Source organism: Cetorhinus maximus, chromosome 18, assembly GCF_964194155.1.
Source record: "Cetorhinus maximus chromosome 18, sCetMax3.hap1.1, whole genome shotgun sequence".
NCBI lineage: Eukaryota > Metazoa > Chordata > Chondrichthyes > Lamniformes > Cetorhinidae > Cetorhinus > Cetorhinus maximus.
The window spans coordinates 74,943,507-74,960,637 of NC_135896.1; the positions used below are offsets into that span (position 1 = coordinate 74,943,507).

The 17,131-nt window shown below is 43.7% G+C and overlaps 1 protein-coding gene across 23 annotated transcripts in view; it reads left to right on the forward strand.

Annotated features, from left to right (window-relative positions):
- LOC144693263 (coiled-coil domain-containing protein 9-like) overlaps positions 1 to 17,131 on the forward strand; it is a 273,976-nt gene that overhangs the window by 200,832 nt on the left and 56,013 nt on the right. For 19 of the 23 annotated variants that reach the window (XM_078562955.1, XM_078562963.1, XM_078562980.1 and 16 more), the window contains one exon: positions 1,454 to 1,505. In XM_078562955.1, coding sequence (XP_078419081.1) covers positions 1,454 to 1,505 — 52 coding nt within the window. The remainder of the gene's footprint in view (positions 1 to 1,453; positions 1,506 to 17,131) is intronic. The other 4 variants (XM_078562957.1, XM_078562962.1, XM_078562977.1 and 1 more) reach the window with 1 other exon arrangement.

Sequence of the window (17,131 nt, forward strand, 5' to 3'; positions counted from 1 at the left end):
AATACTTAACTTCCTCTTCTTATACTAATCCCATCATGCCTGACTGTCTGGTTTAGTGCGAACCTACCTTTACTTATCATTTGTACTGATGCTTGGTTTGAGCCTTTCAGTTTTCAAGTCTAAGAACAGTTTTGCAAAAAAGGACCATCCATGCAAGATGCATTCAATTTTGTTCTCTTACTGATTTTGAATTGGTTTTCTGCTATGAATAGGCAAGAGATCGCCAAAAAAGGGATGGGTTGGGACATCATGGCAGGTTTTCTTGGGTGGCTGGGAAAACAATCCTTCACCTGCTACACTACAAGAAGTGCTCGAAATACACTTGGCTGCTGGATCTGGCAACTCACACCTCCCTCCAGCTGCTGAGTTTTCGGGCTCTGGGAAACCTAGCCCACAGCCCTTGAATGTAAATGGCTGCCAAAATCTGAGAAACATGGCTTCATTAACATATTAACATGACTAACCTGCCTCTTCAGAGTTGTCCCCAAATGTGCCGTGGTGAAACCAGAAGTAGGCAAGTTCATAGCGAGTTGGGGAGGCTAGCTTTCAGATTTTTTGCAAGTTTAACACTCCTGCCCCCTCCCGCCAGTCAGGGGAATTAAAGCTTCCTACATAGAAACTGAGGATTTAAATAGTAAATGAAGTTGTCGGAGCACACAGCAAAATATTTTCACTGTCTTAGGATCATATGCCATCGTCAGATGAAATGGAAAAGTGATCCTTTCTCCCTATAAAAACAGAACATGTTTCTATTGTTGTTTATGGGGAATGTGTCCCATGAGTTGTAAAGTTAGCCATATTTAGACAAATGTGAATATGATTCTAGTGTTTCCTTTTTTCCCTGCAGCAGAAATCATTTTTTTTTTTGAATGGGTTATTTGGAGGAAGAAAACAAGTTTCTTTCTAAATTACTCAGTAGGAAAACATACAAGGGTGAAAGAAATGTAAAGAACTTACAAAGAAGTAAGAAAATTGGTAACTTCTAGAAAGCAAATAAAATGAAAAAGATGCTAAATGGAAGGTACAGTGGTATGAAGACAGAAAAGAGCATTGGATCAATGGGATTAAGAGTGAGACCTCAGGCACAAGTTCAGATATTCCAGATCACTTTGGTTCAATTACACCAGACCTCAATAATAGCTAGGATTTAAAACTGAGTACTTTGCAACAGTAGGTTATTGCTTTACATAATTGTTAACCTTTTGTTAATCCTGAATAAGTAATTTCTATTGAAAGTTTTTGTGCAGTATGATTCAGAATGTTTGTTGAAATGATTGATTTCACCAGAAATTTTCGTTGGTAAATTGAAACTTCTTTAAACTGGTGTTTCAATACATGAACAAAAAGCAGCTAGAGTGTACATAGCAAACCTAGATCAACTATCATTAATATAGTTTATATGGAAGGTTTATTGTGCAAGTAAGTAATGTGAATGTCGCTTATTTTTACACAGCAGATTGGATATAAAAGACAAGATTGAAATACAAAGAGACACTGGAGAACAAGTATGTATGAGATTGTGCTAATCTAAGGCTACTGTAAACACATTGTAAATCTCTTCTGTTTATTTTCAATTTTTTTCTCTTAATTTCTAATAAAATATGAAGATATCTAACAAGACAGAGTGAGATAGAAAGTGTATTCCAAAAATGGAAGCAACATGAGCTCAATCACAACCTCCCTCCGACCAAGCAGCTAGTGCTGACTACCAAGCTGACACCCGGAACTAACAGTAGCCTGATTAGGGTGCGGAGTTGGGGCAAACTGTATATTCTGGATAAAATGTAGATAAAATGCACGTGAATATGTAAAACTTTGGTTTTTTATTTTAAACCTAAATGTTGCCCCTAAAATTATTCCCAGAGATAAACTGGTACAGCATGAGTTAATGCATTGACCCTGCAATTACAGAATTTTGGTTTTATTTCCCTCAAATTCTCAAGGTTTGACTTCTAACAGAAAAATTGCATGTAGCACCTCTTAGCACTTGAAAGAACTGTAGAAGGGACAAGAAGGTGCAAAAAGTTATGAACCAAACAAAACCAACATTTAGCCTGGACCCCATTGGGTTCAATTAAAGATGGTGAGCTGGCTCTCCATGCTTCCCAGCAAGTCAGTGCAAAAGATGGGACTGAAGCACTTGCACCAGCTTCAGCCAGAAGTGATGAGTGGATAATCCATCTTGGCCTCCTCCTGGAGTCCCCAGAATTATGTCAGTCTTCAGGCAATTGGATTCACTCCACGTCATTTCAAGAAACTGCTGAAAACACTTCATACAGCAAAGACAATGTACCCTGACAACATCCCAGCTGGAATACTTGTCCTCCAGAGCTAGCCATGTCCTTAACTAAGTTGTTCCAGTACAGCTGCAACAATGGCATCTATCCAACAATGTGGAAAGTTGCACGTATGCCCTATCCATAAAAAAGGGATGAATCCAATCTGGCCAATTATTGCCTCACTCTCAATCATCAGCAAAGTGATGTAACCGACAGTGCTGTCAAGCAGCACTTACTCAGCAACAACCTGCTCACTGCTGCTCAGCTTCTAACCTCATTACAATCTTGGTCTAAACATGGAAAAAAGAGCTGAATTCCAGAGGTGAGTTGAGAGTGACTGCCCTTGACACCAGATTACATTTGACCAAATGTGGCATCAAGGAGCCCTAGCAAAATTGGAGTCAATGGGAAGAAGAGAGAAAACCCCAGTAATTGGAAGCATACCTAACACAAAGGAAGACAGTTGTGGCAAAATATCTCAGCTCCACGACATTGCTGCAGGAGTTCCTCACTGTAGTGTCCTAGACCTAACCATCTTCAGCTACTTCATCAGCAATCTTCACTCCATCGTAAGGTCAGAAATGGGAATGTTCAATTCCAAGATACTGAAGCACTCCATGCTTGCATGCAGCAAGACCTGGACAGCATTCAGGCTTGGGCTGATAAGTGGCAAATAACATTTAAGCCACTCAAGTGTCAATCAATGTTCATCTCCAACAAGATAGAAGCTAATCATCTCCCCTTGATGTTCAACAGCTGAATTCCCTGCCATCAATATCCTGGGGATTACCATTGACCAGAACTGAACCAGCCATGTAAATGCTATGGCTACAAAAGCAAGTCAGAAGGTGGGAATTCTACGATGTGTAACTCATCTTCTGACTTCCCAAAGCCTGTCCACCATCAACGAGGCATAAGTCAGGAGTGTGATGGAATACTCTCTGCTTGCCTGGATGAGTGCAGCTCCAGCAGTACTCTTAAATCTCAACATCTTCCAAGATAAAGCTGCCTGCTTGATTGGCACCCCATCTACTATTTAAATATTCACACCCTCCACCACTAGCATACAGTGGCAGTAGTGTATCACTCTAAGATGCACTCAGAGATTTGCCAAGGCTCCTTTGACATCTTCCAAACCCACGGTTTCTACCACCTTGAAGACCAAGGACAGCAGACACATGGGAACACCACAACCTGCAAGCTCCCCTCCAAGTCACTCACCATCCTGACTTCAAACTATTTCACCATTCCTTCAAGGTTGCTTGGGCAAAAACCTGGAGCACCCTAACAGCACTGTGTGTGTAGCTGCACCACATGGACTTCAGTGGTTTAAGAAAGCAGCTCACAGCACCTACGCAAAGGAAATTGGGGATGTACAACAAATGCTGGCTTTGCCAGTGATGCCCACATCTCAAGAACAAATAAAAAGAGAAAAACCAGAGGGCTGGCAGACCTGAAGCCTTGGCAGCGCCACTGAGAGAGGTGGCTGCTGCAAGGAGAATGAGAGAGTGTCTCCATTTTGAGGCACCCCTCAGGGAAGCTCAAAAATTATTCTCTCTGCTGGGGCAGGGCAGTCTGGCCTAAGCAATCAGAGGGGTATTCTGCCCAGTGATGGTATTGGGGCCAATGATGGTGACCTTTGCCTCCAGGAGCACCCTCCTTGGGCCATGGAGCCTCCAGCTCTGATGCCACCCCACACACCCACCTCCACCTCCCCAAAAGCTGCAGGGAGGCTGCGTCCTTGCAGCTGCTGGCAGGCCAGAAAGATGGCCTTCAGTTGGGCCTATAGTTGGCTAAATTGATCGTTGCCTCCAGTAGCAAGCAACTGCCTTCCCACTGCTGGTAAAATGGCCTGGCAACATTATCGCTTTGGGGAGCTGTCCCAGTGTGGCTCCCTGGTATTTTACCAGCTCCCACCCCGACCCCCACAATCCCAACACCGCAATCTACTAGGCTGCAACCCAAGGCTGGTAAAAGCTCGCCCAGGAGTGCAGAGGGACAAGGTGACTGCAGACGGCAACAGTCCTGTACATTCCTATGCTTCTATGATAGAGTTTTAAGTCTTGGTTAAGAGTTCTGTTCTTGTTATTCATCATATAATATTATTATAGTATAGCTGTGTCACAGAGTAGCGGGAGGCTATTCAGAAGAATGATCACAATTATTGGTTGAAAGCTGCTTGACAATTATTGACGTGGCAGGAGGATAATAAACATTATCAAATGTATAATTTTAACAGCTGCAAATTAAGATAGCAGAACGATTGCCTTTGAAATCATGAATAAATAAAGGTCTTCGTGTTTCCTATACTTTCAGTAAAGCCAATTGTAATGGAAAAATACTACATAGCAACAGAGTACTTTGCAGTCTTCAGCTCATTGAATATACTTTTATGAGCTTATGGAATAATGCAGCATTATTGTTGCAGGGATGTTCCATTTGGTTCTTCAAATGAACGCTATTTAAAGCATTCCACCACACATGCAGAGAGTAAAAGGGTGCTTTTCAGCAAATGCATTTTAAAAAAAATCTCTTAATGAACTAATCGAAGAGCAGAGTACTGTGGGTGCTGGAAATCTGAAGCAAAAACAGAAAATGCTGGAAATACTCAGCAGGTCAGGCAGCATCTGTGGAGAGAACACAACACAATTGGAGCAGGAATAGGCCATTCATTGCCTCGGGCCTGCTCCGCCATTCAATAATATCATGGCTGACTTGATTGTGGCCTTAACTCCACTTTCCTGTCTCCCCCCCATAGCCCTTCCTTGTTGGTCAGAAATCAATCTAACTCAGCCTTCAATATATTCAATGATCCAGCCTCCACTGCTTTCTGGGGAAGCAAATTCCACAGACTAACGATCCTCAGAAAATAATTCTCCTCATCTCAGTATTAAATGGGAGATCCCTTAATTTTTAAACTCTGTCTCCTAGTTCTGGACTCCCCCACAAGGGGAAACATCCTCTCAGCATCCACCCTGTCAAGTCCACTTAGAATCTTATGTTTCTATAAGATTATATCTCATTTCTCTAAACGCTAATGGATACAGGCCCAGCCTGCTCAACCTTTCTTCATAAAATAATCTCTTCCCAAGAATCAGTCGAGTGAATCTTCTCTGAACTACTTCTAATGCAGTTATATCCTTCCTTAAGTAAGGAGACCAAAACTGTGCACAGTGCTCCAGATGCAGCCTATGTACGGCTCTGAGCAGCTATAGGAACACTTCAGTACTTTTATACTCCATTCCCTTGGCAATAAATGGCAACATTCCATTTGCCTTCCTAATCCACGTGCTGCACCTTCATACCAACCTTTTGTGATTCATGTACCAAGACACCGAGATCCTTCTGTACTGCAGAATTCTGCAGTCTCTCTTCATTCAAATAACACATTGCTTTTTTATTCTCCTTCCAAATTGGACAATTTCACATTTTCCCGCATTATATTGCATCTGCAAAATTTTTGCCTACTCTTTTAACCTTTTTAAATCCCTCTGGAGACTTTGTCCTCTTGACAACTTGCTTTCCTACCTTTCTTTGTGTCATCAACAAATTTAGCTACTATATATTCAGTCCCTTAATCCAAGTCATAATATAAATTGTACATAGTTGAGGTCCAGCACTGATGCCTGTGGCAGTCCACTAGGTACAACTTGCCCACCCAAAAATGACCTTTTATCCCTACTCTCTGCTTCCTGTTAGCTAACCAAGCCTCTCTCCATGCTAATATGTTACCCGCTACACCATGAGCTCTTATTTTACATAGTAACCTTTGATGGTGCCCCTTGTTGAACGTCTTTTCTGACCATTATTTCCGAGGTTCTTATGTAAGGTCATTGACCTGAAGTTCCACTTCTGTTAGTGAACTCTGAGTTCATATTCTTAAAAGGTGATTTTTTTCCCACAAGTGTCCTGACTCCTTGTTTCCAAGCGCTGATGATGTTGCAACCAGGTCAGGCACTTTTTTGCATGGTAACCAATCTTTCCTCCCCACAGGAGATGATTTCAGTTTCTTTGGTCTCTTTTATTCTTGGCTTCAACTAAAGTAGAAGTGATTTCCACACAGACTGAGTAACTGTGGCAAATTGACTGCATTATGAACAAATGAAGTTCAGCAGCAGTAAACAATGCAACAGTTGTCATCTACACAGATTGAAAATATTTCCTGTATTCAACTTGCAAATACAAAAAATAAAATTTTCAGCCTATTGCAGAAGCTCAAGTAGAAACTTTGCAATTCGTTGTGGCACAGGTTAGTCAGGTAATCTTGCACTTCATCTATTTCAGGCAGCCATTCTGACCTACAAACTGTTCTTTTATGGAGTAAGTAGCAGTGATCTTTGCCATTATCCACCCATGCCAGAGAAAGCTAATTTTATCAGTGAAGATTAGTGTAAATTTTAATTTACAGTTCTAGAAATGGTCCATTGGAAGTTCATTTTGCAAGTTTAATTATTTTGGCATTTGTATAAACCAGTAGTGTGTTATGATATTGTCCAAAGGGACATCAGGAGTGCCAACTGACTTACCTGAAGCCAGTGGAATTTACTTTATAGAGGAGTTTTATCCTGAGGAAGAAGAGAGACAATTAATCTTTCAGAGGGTCCTGCAGAGACAAGAAACTGGACTCCGACATTGACCTTTACTCTGCTCACATGTTTTTTTGCAGATAAATTTCCTAAGTTGCCTGTCAATTAGAAATTCAGGTCTGTGGTGCTAATAGGGAGTCAGTAATATAACTGGTAAATGGGTTAGCTTCTGTAGTTTCAGTTCTGCTTCTTTGTTATATGGTAAAGTAGTATAATTGTGCAGGAGAACCCCAGCCAGGGAGATGTCATTGCCTTGAGGCCCCATCAGGATCTATAGAGTATCAATGGCAACTGAGAAACCTTTGCTTACTAAACCTGTTGTAGACTTCCTACACATGTACCATGTACAAACAGAAGGAAATCACTCATGCCCTTGCTGTTTTGTGGCTCAGCAATTGTAACAATTTCTGATGATGCTAAATCTGTCCATCTGTACCAAGGACTAGATTTGACAACAATTACTTTCTCCTTTGAACAAGCTTTTAAGTTTGTGAATTTCATGCAGAAGCAACTAGTGCTAAATTCAGTTGCACATCTTGCCCATTTCAGAGGAAGGTCCATACAAGTTAGCAATGTCAAGGATGAACTGCTGGCCTGTGTGAGCAGGCTGAGGCGTCACCATGTCAGACCCCTGCCACGTTAGAACACCTTGAGAATAAAGTAATGATGCTTTTTGTTATTTTGAAGAAATACATGGCTAAATTAAAATAAGATTGTTTCCTTTCTCTTTACATTGTCAACACAACCTGGAATGTTTTTTAAAATGATTTTTTTTAAAAAGTCAATTACTTGTTTTTAGTTAGAAGCACAGCATATCTCTAACTATGAGTTTTAATGAGAGAAGTAAACAAAAGTTTCCATCCATGATTGCCAACACAACGTGACATAACCAATGTTAGCAATGCTGCCTGGCAGAGTGGAGGTCAGAAGAAGTGAAAATTTAAATGCAAGTTACATCAATATGTTCTTTTGTCCTAGCAATCAATGCAAGTGACATTGGTAATTCTGAGGATTAGTACACCATCTCTCAAAATTGTTGATTACATATTTGGTGTCTTATGCACTGAGTTACTGGATTCTATAAGTTTACCAGTAAAAAGAGTCAAATGTGAGGTGAGAGAATGGCAAAAAATGGCAGGAATATTTAACAAGTATTTCAGTTCAATGATTACAAAAGCAAAATGTATTGGGGAGGAGGAAAATCCAGAATTGATTAACTGTGGAATAAGATAATTAAAAGGAAAATATTAAAGAAGTTGGCTAAACTAAAGGAGGGCAAAGTGCTCAACCTGTTTGATACATTGGAGAATGGGGAAGCACTAGCAGAGGACCTAGAAATTCTAGTGTCAATTTTAATACTGTTCACCCAGTGGAAATGACATTTGCAGAATTGTGACACAATCCCATTCCCCCCACCGCCACAACCCCTCCGACCATTTAAACTTGAGATCAGGCACAGCTACCTTCCTCAGGCAGCTGAAGATCTAACTTACATGTAAAAGTCTAACCCTGTGACCCCTTTTAAACTAGAAAGCCAGCATGGTGCAAAAGCCGCAGCAAGACCAGCAGGAGACAGCGTGTTTAGAAGAAGCCAACTTTGGGCAGGAAGCAGTGCTACAGTACTGAATGACTCCAGGAATTTTCCTTATGATGCATATCCTGCCCGTGCGCATGTACTCCAAGTTAAAATTGGCTGCATTAGGGTTCTATTTAGAGTAGGACTGGGGAGAAAGAGGACAATGTAATATCTATTTTCAAAATGAGCAATCACAGGCCAGTTAGTTTAATATCTCTGGTAGGGAAAATCTCAGAATCTAACAGTACGTAAGGGAACCATTTATCCCATCATGCCTGTGCCAGCTCTTTGAAAGAGATGTCTAATGTAGTCCCGGCTTTCTCCTCAAAACTCTACAAATTAGTTCTCTTCAAATACATGTCTTTTGAATTTTCCTATGGAGTCTGATCCCATATGAAACAATTTCTCCCCATTTTCCCTCTAATTCTTTGTCAACATTTTTCAATATATGGCCTCTGGTATCAACCCTTTGGCCAAAGGAAATTGTTTCTTCCTACTTGCTCTATCAAAACTCCTAATTTTGAATACCTCTATTTGGCTTCCTGTAAATTTTTTTGCTCTTAAGGAGCTTTCACAATTTCCCCACATAACTGAAGACCCTGACCCTTATAGCATCCTGGTAGAACTCCTCTCTGGAGCCTTAACATCCTTCCCAAAGAGTGGTGCCAAGAATTGCACACACTACTCTAGCTCAGCCCTAAGCAAAGATTTATAAAGGTTAGCATGTTTACTTTGGTTACAGGGTTACTTTGTTTCTGTATTCAGTGTTCCTGTTTACAAAGCAAGTATTTCATACTCTTTCCTCATCAACCTGTTCTGCCATCTTTGAAGATATGAACATAGAATTAGGAGCAGGAGTAGGCCACCCGGCCCCTCAAGCCTGCTCCGCCATTCAATAAGATCATGGCTGACCTAATTATAACCTCAAATCCACATTCCCCCTACTCCCAAAAACCTTTCACCCCTTTGCTAATCAAGAATCTATCTAGCTCTGCCTTAAAACACTCTGTTTCCACTGCCTTTTGAGGGAGAGAGTTTGTCTCCCTCAAAGAGCAAACATCCTTTCCAATCCACCCTGTCAAGATACCTCTGGATCTTATATATTTCAATCAAGTCACCTCTTTCTCTTCTAAACTGCAGCGGATGCAAGCCTAACCTGTCCAACCTTTCCTCTAAGACACCCTGCCCATTTAAGGTATTAGTCTAGTAAGCCTTCTCTGAGCTGCTTTCAATGCATTTACATCCTTCCTTAAATAAGGAGATCAGTGCTCTCAAAAATGCCCTGTATAATTGAAGCATAACCTCTCTACGTTTGTATTCAATTCCCCTTACAATAAACAATAACCTTCGATTAGCTTTCCTAATTACTTGCTGTACCTGCATTCTAACCTTTTGTGATTCATGCACTAGGACACCCAGATCCCTCTGTACCTCAGAGTTCTGCAATCTCTCACCATTTAGGTAATATGCTTATTTTTTATTCTTCCTGCCAAAATGGACAATTTCACATTTTTCCACATTATACTCCATTTGCCAGATCTTTGCTCACTCACCTAAACAATCTATATCCCTTTGTAGCCTCCTTATGTCCTCTTCACAACTTAACTTTCCTCCCTATCTTTGTATCATCAAATGTGGTAACCATGCCTTTGGTCCCTTCATCTAAGTCATTCACATAAATTGTAAAATGTTGAGGACCCAGCACTGATACCTATGGAACACTGCTCATTACACCTTGCCAACCAGAAAATGTCCCATTTATGCCTACTCTCTGTATCCTGTTAGCCAATCTTATATCCATGCCAATATGTTACCCCCTACACCATGAGCTTTTATTTTCCACAATAATCTTTGATGTGGCACCTTATCAAATGCCTTCTGGAAATCTAATTACAGTACATCTACTTTTATCTACAGCACATGTTACCTCTTCAAAGAACTCCAATAAATTGGTTAAATATGAAATCCCTCCCTCAAAATCATGTTGACTTTGCATGATTACCTTGAATTTATCTTAAGTGTCCTGCTATAATGATTTTAATAGTAGCTTCTAACATTTTCCCTATGACAGTTGTTAAGTTAGCTGGCCTGTAGTTTCCTGTTTTCTGTCTCCCTTTTTGAGTAAAGGAGTTACATTCGCTATTTTCCAATCTAATGGAATCATCCCCGAATCCAGGGAATTTTAGAAAATCAAAACCAACACATTAATTATCTCACTAGCTATTTATTTTAAGACCCTAGGATGAAGTCCATCAGGACCCAGGACTTGTCAGTCCACAGCTCCAACAATTTGCTGAGTGCCACTTTCCTGACAATTGTAATTTTCTTGAGTTTTCACGTGTCCCCGCCTTCCACCTCCTGATTTACAGCTATTTCTGGGATGTTACTTGTATCCTCTATATCAGGGCTGGGAGCCTTCAGTCCGGGGGCCGGATTCCATCAGTTGCACTTTTTCATCCAGCCCACAGGGAGATTTCAAAATCTAACGCGCCCCCCCCCCCCCCCCCACCCCCCCCGGCTCCAAATCCATGTGCTGCACTCTGGGCCAGCCTATTTCATGTTTGGAAGCCTGAGTCTCGGCCACAGTCACCAGAGGCCCAGGCTGTGAGCAGACAGCGAGGCTTGAGATCCAGGAGCAGGACTGCAGGGGAGGGGCGGGAAGCTGCCAGCTGCCAATTAAGTGGTGAAGTATGAGTAACCCAGACAGCCACAGTGGGTGGCCAACTCCAGAGCCTTAATAGGAAAGATCTGAGAACAGATGTCCGCGTCAACCATGATTCGGCTGGTCAGGATGACGTGTGCTGTAAGGGAAGTGGAGAATAAAGGAGGACAGGAAAAGTTACTTTTATATCATGGAACAGAAAGAAGACAAGCAAGTACTTTAGTATTCTTTATCTACTTCTAATAACTTCCCATATGTTTCCTACTTTTCAATAGGCCAGTCAGTGTACTAAATGCTCAGATCTCAACTCTGAGAACTTCCATTTCCCAGGTGGATCTGACAACAGAAAGACCATCCTTTCCAGGATAGAGGAACTTGTTGGGACAGTGCAGAAATTGGAAGTTCTAGACTATAAACTTTATAGTGAGTAGCCTGGGACAGGGGAGAAAGGCAACAGGACACTTGGCTCCATTGGCGGCTCACCTCTGCCCTCCCAGCTCCATTTGTGTCCCACACGGGCTCAGTTCCTGCAAACTGAGGAAGAGGCCCAGACTCCCAGCCCAAGAGCAGCTTTGGACTGGGAGTTGGCAGAGCCTTAGGGTGTTGAGTCACTGCCCTGGGCTGGTTTGGGGGTGAGACAGAGTGGGAAAGAAGAGGGAGAGAATGAGAAAAGAAAGCAGGCAAGAAGTTGAGCTGAATTTCAGCAGTACTGAGATTGAGACACAGAAGCTGTGCTACTCATTAAGGAAAAGCAAACTCAGACAATGCATTAAAGCAGTGGATGAGTTGAACGTTTCTGTATTCTCTCTTAGAACCAACTTAATTTTATTTTGTGTGTGTGGGTGGCCTGTGATTGATTTTGTCTGAGTGTGGCCCTTTATAAGAAAATGGTTCCCCACCTCTGCCTTATAGTGAAGACCGATGCAAAATACTTGTTCGATTCATTTGCCATCTCCTTATTTTGTATTATTAACTCCCCAGACTCACTTTCTATAGGACTAATTTTGTTAACTCTTTTTAATATATCTATAGAAACTCATGCTATCTGGCTAGCTTTCTCCCATACTGTAATTTTCCCCTCCTTATTAATCTTTTGGTCATTCTTTGCTGTTTTTTATATTCTGTCCAGCCTTCTGACCTGTCACCCATCTTGCACAATTATATGCTTTTTCTTTAAATTTGATACTATCTTTAATTATCTTAGTTAACCACAGATGGTGGGTCCTCCCCTTGAAATGTTTTTTTCTCATCGGAATGTATCTATTCTGTGTATTCTGAAATATCCCTTTAAATGTCTGTCACTGCATCTTTATTGACCTACCCCTTAACCTAATTTGGCAGTTTGTTTTAGCTCTGCTTTCATGCCCTCATAATTGCCCTAATATAAGTTTAAAATACTAGTCTTGGATCCATATTTCTCTCCCTCAGACTGAATGTAAAACATTCATATTATGCTCACTACTACTTAGGGAGGCCTGCACTATGAGGTCTAAAATTAATTCTATCTTGTTGCGTAATACCAGATCTAGTATAGGTCTACTCTCTGGTTGGCTCCAGGACATGCTGTACTTGGAAATTATCCTGAAAACATTCTATTAACTCCTCGGCGGAATTGTCTGGACCTATTGGCAGCAGGTGTCATGGCGGGTGGTGGGGGATAATACGCTTTTTCCTGGTTGGCTTTCAGTGCAATGCCGGGGCAAGGGTCAGGTCAGGTTTGGTCAGGTCAAGGAAGTGGGGTCAAGGCAGCACAGACTGAAGGAAGTAGACAAGCACATGCCGGGTTTGGGGGGGTGGTGTGGATGCGAGGTAGCACTGACTGAAGGAAGTACACAAACACACGTTGTGCGGGGTAGGGGGGAATGTGAGGGAAGCAGCCACACACTTGGAAAAGCTTGGAAAAAGTGAGCATTCTTCCATAGCTGAGACCCTTCAGATGTAGTTCCATTGACGTGCTTGGAGTTGGGCCTCTGAAGCTTTTCTGCCCACTTAAGCAATGCAAAAGCATGAAAGTGCCACCAATGGGTCCGGACTGAGAACCGGTGTCGCCAAAGACTGCGTATGTCTTGGGTACTGGTTGGTCACATATGCCACCTGCAGGATTTGGCACCATAGGGACATGAGAGTATCTATTGTCAGTGGCCATGAAAGTGACTGTGGTGCTCAATTTTTGTGCCAGTGGCTCCTTCCAGGGCTCCAAGGGTGATCTGTGTGGGATCTCACAAGCCTCAACACACAAGTGTATTCAAGAGTACACGGACGCCATCTTTGTGAAGGCACAGAATTTTGTTCATTCTGACCGGGATCAGGAAGCAAGAGCGCTGGGATTTGTGCAGATCTCTGGTTTTCCACAGGTGCAGGGTGCCATCGACTGCACTCATGTGGCGCTCAGATCTCTGTAGCAACAAGGAGTCAACTACATCAACTGCAAAGACCTCCACTCGCTGAATCTTCAACTGGTGTCCAACCACCACAAATGCATTTTACAGGTCTGTGCACAATCTCCAGGGAGCGTCCATGACTCATCCTTAGCAGGTTTTAAATCCCTGACTTCTTCCAGGGTCCAGAGAGGCAGCAGGGTTGGCTCCTCGGGGGCCAAGGGCTACCCACAGAGGATGTGGCTGATGTCACCTGTGTGGCCTCAGACTGCAGCAGAGTGATGATATAATGAGGCTCATGCCGCGACCCAAACTTTGGTGAAGCAAACGATAAGCATTTTGAAAATGAGGTTCTGGTGCCTCAATAGGTTTGGTGGAGCACTGCAATACAGTCCATTGAGCTTGCTACGTGCTACACAACCTGGTGCTGCAATTGGGGGGTTGGTGGCAGGAGGACCTGGCTGAGGAGGAGATGGAAGAGCTGCAAGCCTCCTCCAATGAGGAGGACGCCGAAGGTGATGACGATGATGAGGTCCTCAAAGGCGAGGATGCCAGCTATGAGGCCATTGCACTGGCCAGACAAGGCAGACACACCTGGGAAGCCCTCGTAGCCACAAGATTCATGGAGGATGATAACGAGAAGCAGTGAGGACAATCCTGACATCTTCACCTTGTATCTGTGAACGTTTGATTCCTGTGTGGCTGATGGCAGCACACATACCCCGCATTGCTCAGACTCATGTCATGGAAAAATAGTGGAGGCCCTAATGGTCACTAGATTCCTGGAGGAGGATGATGACGATGACATGCAGTGAGGACACTCTATAGATCTTCACGTTGCCTCTTTGAATGTCTGACTCCTGTCTGGCTGATGGCAGTTCGCTTGCACTCCGTGATCAGGGCCATATCATAGAGACGCAGCTGTGAAACTTTAAATGCACTTGATGCTTTGTCAGCCTTTAGCACACGACCCCTTTGGGAGCACACCGTCACCGGTCACAGATGCCGAAGAGTTGGGGGGGCTAGCCCCACCTCAAAGGTGCTAGGAACACACAGAGAATGATGAAACTCTGTGCCATCTGCCCATGACATTCTGGCAGCAATGACAAGCACCATTGAGATGCAGGCATTGCTAATATGTCCAGTGAGTGTGAAGCCAGACCATCACTTTGGTCTGAAGGTTACACAGTGCACAGGGAAGAGGCCCTGGAGTGAGACACCTGCCTTTATTTTGTGCAGGAACCAAGGTTTCACATCTGAGTGACACAAAAACAGCTCATTATAACAAGGAGCCATAGACAAAGAGACATTCTTAGGAGTTTATTAACAAAGTGAACATTATGCACAAGTGATGCATTTACATCTTCCTAACCTCCTTAACCCCGCAGCTATGTCTTGGAACCCCCCCTGACATCCACAGTGGAGGTGGAGGCAGCCTGCTGACTGCTACACCCTGACTGTGATGACCTTGAAGACGTTCTCTGGAAGGCCCAGGCCAGTTTTGGATATCCTGTTGTTGGCCAGCTGCTCCCCCCTCAGCCTGTTGAGCTGGAGCTGCAGGGGTCACAGGAAGAGGGGATTTGGATCAGCTGGATATTCCTAGAGTCACTTGGGTGGATGGCTCCGGGGTGTCAAGCTGCTGGTGGGCCTCCCTATGGATTCCCAATGGCCCCTGGCTGACATCTTGAGGAGTAGGGGTAGCTGGAGTGGGATTGAGCTGCCCTGCACCCCTATTGCGTTGACCCTGTTGGAGGCCAACTATGGCATCAGCGATGGTATTCAGCCCGTGCAGTAGTGCAGGATCCATGTCCTGGACCACGGTCTCCATAGAGGCTACCATCCTACCAGTGTTGACCTCTGTGTTGGCATGCCAGCACTATCACCTCAAACTGAAGGCAGAGGAATCCTCCATTGTGCCTTGCAATTTGAGGAGTGCAGTGGACATTCCTTCCTTATGTTCCTGATCTTGCCTTTGCCATTCCAGCATTTGAGGTAGGACTGAATCCAGAGGCTCATCATCTGAAACGGACTCGGCAGATTTCTGGCCTCCAGCAGTTCTCCGAGTGCTAGAAACCTGGGAAACCCCTGCCGCTACCTGCTGTGGATCAGACGGTGTGATGTGCTCACCAGATTGTGACCCTGAACTAAGTCCCACTGAAGTGTGTGATGGGTCTTCAGTTAGGGTGTCATCAGATTCTTCTGCCGAGGTGTCTTCGGAGCTTGAGTCGAGGAGCTGGTTCGTAGACTCCCCTGGCTGCTTCCCAGATGTGCCCGTGAAAGCAATGAGAGATAATTAGTGCATGGCAGGGGACTGCGGAACAGGGAACTCACCCACAGCATGGTTTTCTGCTGGATGTTGCACTGCTGGATCCTCACTTGGTTGAGCACTGCCAATCTCACTGCTGCCGCCGCCTCCCATGCTGGATTTGTCACCTTGCTTGCTGGTCTTCACCCAGAGTAGGGGTAGAGAACTTCATGGCGGGTCTCCACTGTGTCCAGTAGGTGCTCAAGGGAGGCATCACTAAATTTGGGGGCAGCATGTTTCCTCCCTTTGGCAGCCATGATTTTCCATCACTTAGAATTCTAGACCTGTGCAGGGCCGCCCTTTAAATATGGCACCCGGATTACTGAAGGCCTGAGGTGATGGCAGGGCGGGTGAATCAGAGGCTGCCCCGCCAGCAGTGTGGTGTGTTTTCCGTGAATGCATTATTAATGAGGTGGGACGTGCCAGGCAGGGGACAACACAGGCGAAAGCCCGCCATTGCGGCTGGTGGGTAAAATTGCTTTATTCATGCCGCTACCGCACTTAGTGCAAACCTGGGACTATTCCACCCCTTATCTGCCTTTGCCCATCTGATTTTTCCAGTCTATATGTAGATTAAATACCCCATGATTATCACCGTACCTTTCTGACAAGCTCCCATTATTATTTCCTTTATACCCCGTCCTAATGTGTGGGTACCGTTAAAGGGCCTGTACACCACTCCCACAAGTTATTTTTTGCCTTTATCATTTCTCATCTTTGCTCAAACCACTTCTGTATCCTGGTTTCCTGAACTTAGGACATCCCTCTCTATTGTACTAATACCATCATTAATTAACAGAGCCACCTCTCCACCTTTTCCTATCCTCCTGCCCTTCCTAAATGTAATGTACCCTTCAATATTCATGTCCCAATCTATGTTATCCCACAGCCATGTCTCTGTGATGGCTATCAGTTTGTACTTATTTATTTCATTGACTAGAAACTGAACTGGATTAGCCATATAAATACTGTTGCTACAAAAGCAGGTCAAAGGCTAGGAATAGTGCAACACGTAACTCACCACCTGACTCTCCAAAGCCTGTCCATCATCTACAAGGCACAAGTCAGGAGTGTGATGGAATACTCCCCACTTGCCTGGATGAGTGCAGCTCCCACAACACTCAAGAGCTTGACACCGTCCAGGGCAAAGCAGCCCACTTGATTGGCACCACATCCAGAAACATTCACTCCCTCCACCACTGACACAGTAGCAGTAGTATGTACAATCTACAAGATGCATTGCAGGAATTCACCAAGGTTCCTTTGACAGCACCTTCCAAACCCACGACCACTACCATCTGGAAGAACAAGGGCAGCTGATAGATGGGAACAGCACCACCTGGAA